The following is an 8,712-nucleotide window of genomic DNA, read 5'->3' on the forward strand; positions in this document are numbered from 1 at the left end:
CGTAGAATCATGGTTTTTAAAACGAACCTGGAGACCGAACCGGTCAGGGGTCTGGTTATCGGGTTGAACGGTCGGCCTTTTTGACATAACAATTAAAAAAATAAAAGCGGTCAAAAACCGTTTGAACGGTTAACTGTCCAGTTCAGCGGTTTGCTGACCAAAATCAATGGTTTCTGGGAAAAATCCAATTTTGGGAAAAAACAAACTGGTTTCCAGTTTTTCTAGTCCGACCGTCCAGTCCAATCTAGTTTGGAAAACCATGCCTAGAATGGCTCTTAGCTCCAAGCCCAACAAAGAAGCATTCATGAAACATCTCCCTCTTACAACAACTACAGAAGATCCAACATTAGATAAACAAACAAAAGAATACAAACCTATCCCATAACTACTCAACCCACAATCACAAAATGACATACATGGTGTTTGGAAGTGTGGGTGCTTTTTGGGACCGATTTTTAAGAAAAAAACGTCCAAGACCCGTTTTTCACAAAAAAATGCTTCTACCACGTAGGCAGTGAGCAACACTATACTGTTTGGTAAGGTGATTTTCATCTCCATTTTTCATGTATGTGCTAACAGGTAAACACCACATAGGATACACATCAGTCAACCGTTGGGGGAAACGGTTCATTGAGGTGGGGTCCCGATTTTCAAGGCATGCCCGATTTTTTAATAATTGGCTGAACCAAACAATGACATACATGGGTGTTTATTGAAATGCCTATGCGGATCCAATGTGGCACCATTTTTTTTTTTTTTTTGAAAAATGGCCATTGTTACAAACATCCCCATAATCAACATTTCTAATCAGGCTACTAGAATTAGGAACTACAAAAGAAACCTTTTCGGACTCTTCTAGCTTCCCAATAAAAGAAACACTCCAAGAATCTTTGATTGAACCTAAAATTCACTTGGATGTTGGGAAGCCAACAAATTCCTCTAAACAAAGTATCATTTCTAAACCACAAAATATGGTAAAGGATAACAGCTGCCACCATAAGAAAGACTCCATTCCAGGTCCAGTTTAGTTGGCTTAAGACATAAAAAAGAATGACTAAGCACATAAGGATGGCCTATAGAACTGAACCTCCCCTAGGTAAGGCAAAAACTACAAGAGACTTAGCAATAGAAAACATTGGCCATTAGAATCTTAGGCCCCATTCGCTTTTCAATAAGTTATTTATCTGAGTAAATGCAATTACCTCGGTAAGTTTTTCCTGGGAAATACTTATCAGGGTAAGTGCATTTACCCATGTTCTTTTATTTCCTGAGTAAATAAGGTAATGACCATTTTAGTTATAAAAATCTATTATTTAAAGGGGTATTTTTGTCCCATTCAAGTGTTAGCAACTTCCCCCTAGGTGAGAAGATTATTTATCCACTTTGGAGATACTTAGGAAAAATGAACTTTCCATAAATCTGTAAAATGAACATGGGATTCTTGGTCAATGAGAACCAAAATCCCATTGACCAACTTCCCCCTCTCAAAATCCAAAAAAAGAACCCCCCTTTATATATTAATGTAAAATAGGTAAATTCCAAACCTTGTGGATGATCCGTTGCCAATCTAAAGGCCTTATCAGTCTAAAAGTACTGGATGACTGACTGAATGGAAAATTTTTCAATTCTAAGAGTCTAGTAAAAAATGTTGTTACAAGAAGATCTTGAGACATGCGTACTAAGAATCATCTTTATCCAATTGAGCCTCAATATAACAAGGTTTTTGATGGATCACCATGACCTTGCTCTATTTCATTATCTTTTACTATTTTGGCTCAGTACGGAAGGAGTCAAATACAAATATAGAGTGCAAAACTTTGTTTTTTATATTATTTTGTATGTATTTATACTGTACATTTTTTTTTTGTATTTTTTTCAAACTGAGAGTAAAAATACAAATACGTACAATGCAAAACTTTATATTTTATATATATTTATAATATACAATAATTTGAGGCTATGTTTGGTTTGAAAGTTGAATTCCCCTCAGGCTAAACTTTCTATGGTTCTCTTATTTCATTTTTCTTTGTATATCAATGCATATTATTATTATTATTTTGAAGAGAAAATGCCTACAATCAGATTTCATTCATTAATATTAGCTAGATTTGGATGATTGGACCATTAGTCATTGATATGGAGCTGGTCCAAATATTGATGCAAAGTTGTGACATAATGATATTTATTTTTGGTAAAATATGTATTGATACTTGACAATTTTGGACGTATTTGTTTCTGTGGTAAGTATTAGAATACACCACACCCCTACTGTGATGGCGTGATGGTGTGATGTGTTCCAAGACATTGAGATGTGAAAATAGTTATATTTTATACTAAATCAATGCTTTATGATTAGAATTAGAAAGAGATGTGGTGCATTCTACAACACGAGAGATATTAATATAGGCATGTTTCAAAATTCACAATGTTTTGTATTTGAGAACGTAACTAGGTAGAGCTCATTCCAAAATACGTCGTCATGGCCTCCGTGGTGGGTGGTGCGTTTTGAGTTGACCGAAATGAGCTTTTAACCTGCATTTCGGATTTCGGATTTCGGTCCAAACACCGCCTAAGACAGGTCCAGCACCGTTAATTTTCTTATTTGTATTTCGAAGGATTGCAGAGCCGAAGATGGTGGCGGGGCAGGTGGCGTATTATCAGGCAATAATGATTTCTCACCCTCACCAACTCTCCCGCCTTATCGTAATCAACAGATGATACCGTTACCATCTATCACTCTGATCGAAATTGAAAAGCATCTCTCTCTCTCTCTCTCTGCGTGTATATGTCTTCTGCAGCCACGCTGCCAACTTCATCTTCATATCCACCTTTGATTCAGGGTAATTATCCTCCGTCACAATTCACAAACCGGAAAAAGGCTACACTGTGATCATTATTCTGTTATTTATTCGTACTTGGAGAGAGAGAGAGAGACGACGACGACGTAAAAGGAGCAAACAATTCAGGGACCCAAAGTGCATTAGAGGAAGATGAAATAGCAGAAAATTTTAAATTCCAAGTAGGGATAAGGGAGCTAAGAAACCAAGAGAGAGAGAGAGAGAGAGAGAGAGAGAGAGAGAGTTTCTCAAACCAATATGCGGTAAATCCACTCATTCCACTGAACAAAAGAGGAGAAATTCCTGAACATGACACCCTTTCCTTCTTTTTTCTCTTTTTGTTTCTCTATGTATCTCATTACCATCATCAAAGGTGCAAACAGCTATACATTCTCTGCAAAGCACAAAAAGTTCTCATAGGTTTTCTTCTTCAGAGATAATTAACAGAGGCTAAAGAGCCTAGGACTACCCAAAAAAGTGAGAGAGAGAGAGAGAGAGAGAGAAGAAGAAGAAGAAGAAGAAGAAGAAGAAGAAGAAGAAGAAGAAGAAGAAGAAGAAGAAGAAAGGAGGTCTTCCCAGAAATCTCAGATTAGAAGTTACAGCGATGGTGTTGTTGTCTGAGAAGTTGAGACCAAGTTTCAAGTCAAACTCTACTCTGTTAGCTTCTCATTCTTCGGTTGCTGGACCGAACAGATGCGCCAAAGATGTAACGACAATACAGCTCCTGCTACGTTGCACTCTTAGCTTCTTCTTGTCCACCGATGATGAAGACGAACACGGCGACGAGGCAGACGTTTCGGGTAAAGGCGAAGGGATCTCGAAATTAGTCCGAGCCTTGGATCCTCTTAGTCGCCTCGCAGCCGCGTCATAAGCTCGCGCCGCCTCCTCCGCCGTGTCAAAAGTGCCGAGCCAGAGCCTGCAACGCCCAATACGGTCCCGTATCTCCGCCGACCACCTCCCCCAGGGCCTCTTTCTCACCCCCCGGAAGCTCTTCTCCACCGTAACACTACTAACTCTTCGTTTCTCCTCCATCGTCTTCGGCGCTTCGCTGCCAAAACGCTGTGAAACGGAAATGGAAACCACCTCTGACCTTCCTTTACTACCATTACAACAACTCTTTCCAAAGAGAATTTCTGGACCAACTACGGCAGCAATTCCCTCAAGAACAGGTGGCAATTCATCTTTGTTATATCCCCCATACGAAAAATCACCTGAAACAATTCCATCCTTTGTAGAGTTATCCTCAGCCAGTTCTGCGAAAGTGATAGCAGGTTCGTAGTAATAGGAGGGACACTCCTTCAGTATCTGAAACGTTTCGGACGATTCAAACAGTTGTTGTTTAATAAAGAACGGCAAGCTTTCACTGTTCGTCATTTTCTTCCCGTCGTTTTTGATCGAATTAACGAAACCGACGACCGAAGTGACGAATTAGCGGAGGTTTTGAAGATGGGTTCTTCTGGGTTTTCTGGGATTCGAAGCAGATGAAATGCTGCTATTTATATGAAAAACCGAGAAATTAATTAACAAAAGATAATAAGTATTTTCTTCTAATAAAAACAGATTAGACAGAAAAGCAAGAATTAAAGATTTCTTTCATTTTCGATGCGACCGTATCCCTCTCCAGTCGTTCCGTGGGGACCTTTTCGGAAGGAGCAGTGTGAACGAGATTATACTCTTCCAGTTTACTGAAAATACCCTCGATTTTTCAGAAATGCCAACGTTGGGTGGATATGAAGGAATGAGGACATAGATGCCATTATTGGAAAAAGTGGGAGGGGAGGGTATTCGAAATCATGTGATTTGATGGGATTGTACACCGTGTGATCTCGAGGATTTGATTGCATGCCTGCTGGCGGTCCGATTGCGTAAAAACTCTCGATCTTCGGGTCAGGGTGTCGTCAAAGGACAAAATTGTTTGACCGTTTGTGCTTTGATGGTTTGATGTTTCCAATATTATTTGGGTATTGGAGGGAGCACCAAAATAACCGTGGGCGATCCATGTTGGAAATGTGAAAACCATTGTGCAATCATAGATGAAATCATATACCCACGTCATGCTTAGGGCTCACCAACTGGATCCGTTCCCCTAGATCCAAATTTGGTTAGCTAACGTAAGTTTCGTTCGAAGGAGATTTTATTATTTTTGGATTCAGATCGATTTTGGACACTGGACGCTTGGCCAGTGCTGTAATCGGGTCGGGTAAAGCAACATCCGAATCCAATCCAACTTCGATCCGAAATCTTTCGAATTTTGGATCTTGGATCTGATTTAGATCTAATCCAAGTCTAATTTGTTTTTTCAATGAAGAAAAAGTAAAAAAATAATTACTTTTTAACAGCTGAAAATACTAATCATTTTGCCTTTTAGTGCATAAGATTTTAAGGTGGTTGAAACTGAAGTTGGATAAGACCACCGTATTCTTGAAATTTTTATTATATAATTATTTTAACAACTAAAAGACAAAGCAATAACTCTTTCGGTTCAACAACCCATTAATTACTTTAATTAAGATTATGTTTGGTTTGAAGGAAAATGTAAGGAAAGGAATTTAGTACCCGGAGTTTAAAATGCGACAATCTAGTATCCAAATTTTCATTTTAAGATAACCTAATACCTAGCGTTAAGTCACCTTAAGTGTTATGGGAAAAGACACAAATGACCCTTAAGTTTTACTGCCACTGTTCCAATTTGAACCATGGTTTTCGCATCATACTGTTCACTACCATTGTTCCCTCGTTACTATTCCCTGCCACTCTGCATCTACTACCACCGGATTTGGGGGATGGAATTTGATGAGGGCAGATTTGGCCCTCCAGTACACCGTGACACATGGCATCTTGGTATAGATGGTTGACACATAGACACCACCTAAGCGATGATTTGGAGCCCCAGATCATGGTTCATCTTCGCCCTGACCTAGTGACCTGCCTTTATCGCTGACCTGGCAACTTCAACCACAACTTAGGTCGGCCAGAAGCACCTTGTCACCGGTCGAAGTGACCTCAACACGAGGAGCGACCTCCCTCGAGGGCTTGCCAACCTGACTGAGGTCCAGGTGGCAACCTGCAAGATGTGCTTGCCGACAAATTCTACATGCACGACCCGTCACTACCGGGTCTCTCGGAAGTTGGCCCTCGTACCGAATGTTTCAAAGGTGATCGAGCAAGGCACGAAGGCTGGTCTACGTGTACAGCTACCTCCGTGGGCTTTGGACTGGTTAGGCATGACTTCCTGGAGAACTCGGGCACGATGCATGAAGCCCATGCCAAGCAATGCCTATATAAAGGCCTGACCTCCAACCTAAAAGTGGGGGAAGGTACGCGCAATTACTTGCATACTAATGCTCTCATTACAAGCTTTCAGCTCACAATACATCCAGTACTAACTTAAGCATCGGAGTGACCATGTCGGGTTAGCCACCTGAGGTCCTCTACCATTGATTCTTTGCAGGTTTCTTTGAAGAGCTACCAAGCTCGACAATAACATCCATGATGAACCTTGAGAACCCCCCTTGTGACAATCAAGCAAGTTCAGTGCCCATGGCATTTTTTGGAGTAGAAACCGTGTCAAACCCAACACTCCCATTACCCCAAAAAAACACATTGCTACCTCATGTGAATGCCCCTCACCCTGTGATAGAGCCATCAGCAGTTCCCACTGGGATTGAAGCGCAGTAGTACTTGAGCTGAAGCACGAATTTCCAGATGTAGGCACGGGAAAAGTTTGGTGCACTCATGCTGCCATAGAATAATCAGTAGCAGAACGACCTCAACAGCCAGCGGTCTAGCGATAAGCATCTCGGAGTTAGGCCACCCCCACAAGTCGAGCCATTCATGGTTCACGCGGGAGTTGATGACCAACAGACTAAGCAGCTCTGCTGACCTCATTTTAGCCCAAACAAGCCTCGTCAACCTTCTTCATGAGGTCTCCCCTATAGGTTAAACGCTTCGTGGCTCCCACAGGAGTTAGTGACTTATGGACTATGTGAACGCCCATGCAGGTCGAGCCTTTCAAGCCTCTCGTGCGAATTGGCGACCTACAGTTAGTAGAGCTGCCCCCACAAGTCAAGCTCCCTATGGCTTCTCGTAGGAGTAGATGATTAGCATCTCCAAGGGCTGATGTAGTGCGGTCGTGGCATCACCCTATCATCTGACGTCGAGAGTAGTGTACATATCAACGAAGCTCTCAAGTAGAACATAAATGAACAACCAGCCCAGGTGAGCCTCAGTGATCAGGTCCAAACTACCTCCAGCCTGAACTACGAAGCCTCACTATGGATCGAGCTCTTCATAGCTTCCCTGAGAGTTGGAAGCGAACTGAATGTGGAACCGGCCTCATAGGTTGAGCCCTTCATGGTTCCCGTGAGAGTAGGCAACCTGCAGGCAAAAAAGCTGACCCCTCAAGGTGAGCCTCCTAGGACTCCAGTAGGAGTGGGTAGCTAGCAGTTCCAGGAGCAAGTGGTACATGTACGCCATGATCTCGCAAGCACCTACTTGGGGAAGCCAATCTCAAGTGAAGACATAGAAGCAACCACATTTAAAGCTACTACAGAACGACTATCTACTCTGGCGACCTAATCAAATCGAGTTTTAAGGGAAAGCTATACTGATTTTTAGCGAAGGCCCCCTCAAGCCAACCTCGAAGCACATCAACAACATGAAGACCGATCTCAGTAGGTTGCCCCCTATCTATCTAGCTAGATAGCATCATGGTTGCAGTTGCTACACTTAATCGACATCAAAGGATGTCAACATCTCACCGCCGACCTAAAAAAAAAAAGAGCAGAAAACAAAAAGGGAGAGAAAAAGAAACAAAGGAATGACTAGTTCACTTTCAACACCGTGGTAGATATACAAATTCGCCGATCCCTTCACAGTCGACCTCCACCTCAGTTTTAGGCTCCGCATCGAACTCGTTGGCTACTCTTTTGAGAACCAACTCAAGGGACATTGCGTCGAAGTCTACCTAAGTGGAGCGACCCAATAATGTAATCATAAAGAACCCCTTTTTTAGGACGGCGTGATGAGCTTCGCTCTTGAGGTGCTTAGCCAGATTGCAGAACCCCTTGATGGTCACATCCCTAATAAGGTAGATGTCCTCGGAATACCTACTCCACCTCTCCTCGAGCAGATGAATTTGCTCTCATGCCCTAATACTCAAGGCGGTGAGGCCTTGTGTAAGGCTGCAAATGCTTGGACCCTTATGACCTAAGAAGCAAATTGGACTGATGCTTACGACTACGAGCTTATCAAATTAGTCATTCCGGGCCAAAAGGAGCATTCTACTCTCTTCGTCGAGTTACTTTCAGCTCAGGAGTTGGGGGAAATTGATGAGGGCGGATTTGGCCCTCCAGTGACACTATGACACATGGAATCTTGGTACAACTGGATGACACATAAACACCACCTAAGTGACAATTTGGAGCCCCAGATCGGGGTTCGTCTTCACCCCGACTTGGCAACCTGCCTTTACCGCCGACCTAGTGACTTCGACCATAACTTAGGTTGGCTAGGAGCACCTCGTCTAGGGCCAACTTATAGCACCTCATCACTGGCTAAAGTGACCTTGACACGAGAAGCAACCTCCCTCAAGGGCTTTCCGACCTGACCGAGGTCCAGGTGGCGACTTGCGAGACATGCTCACTGACAAATTTTGCATGCACGACCCATCACTACTAGGTCTCTCAAAAGTTAGCCCTCGTATCGAATGTTCCGGAGGTGACCGAGCAAGGCAGGAAGGCTGGTCTATGTGTATGACTACCTCTGTGGGCTTCAGACTGGTTGGGCATGACTTCTCGGAGAACTCGGGCGTGATGCATGAAGCCCATGCCAAGCAATGCCTATATAAAGGCCTAACCTCCAACCTAAAAGTGGG

The 8,712-nt window shown here is 42.7% G+C and overlaps 1 protein-coding gene across 1 annotated transcript; it reads right to left on the reverse strand.

Moving 5' to 3' along the window:
• Positions 1 to 3,372: 3,372 nt before the first annotated feature.
• On the reverse strand, positions 3,373 to 4,211 carry LOC148869565 (ethylene-responsive transcription factor ERF084-like). The gene has a single exon (XM_088968636.1). The coding sequence runs from the start codon at positions 4,209 to 4,211 to the stop codon at positions 3,504 to 3,506; it is 708 nt and encodes a 235-aa protein (XP_088824762.1). The 3' UTR covers positions 3,373 to 3,503.
• Between the last annotated feature and the right edge of the window lie 4,501 nt (positions 4,212 to 8,712).

The sequence above is a fragment of the Nelumbo lutea genome, chromosome 2 (assembly GCF_056320005.1).
Source record: "Nelumbo lutea isolate HS-2025 chromosome 2, American lotus-T2T, whole genome shotgun sequence".
NCBI classification, from domain to species: Eukaryota; Viridiplantae; Streptophyta; class Magnoliopsida; order Proteales; family Nelumbonaceae; genus Nelumbo; species Nelumbo lutea.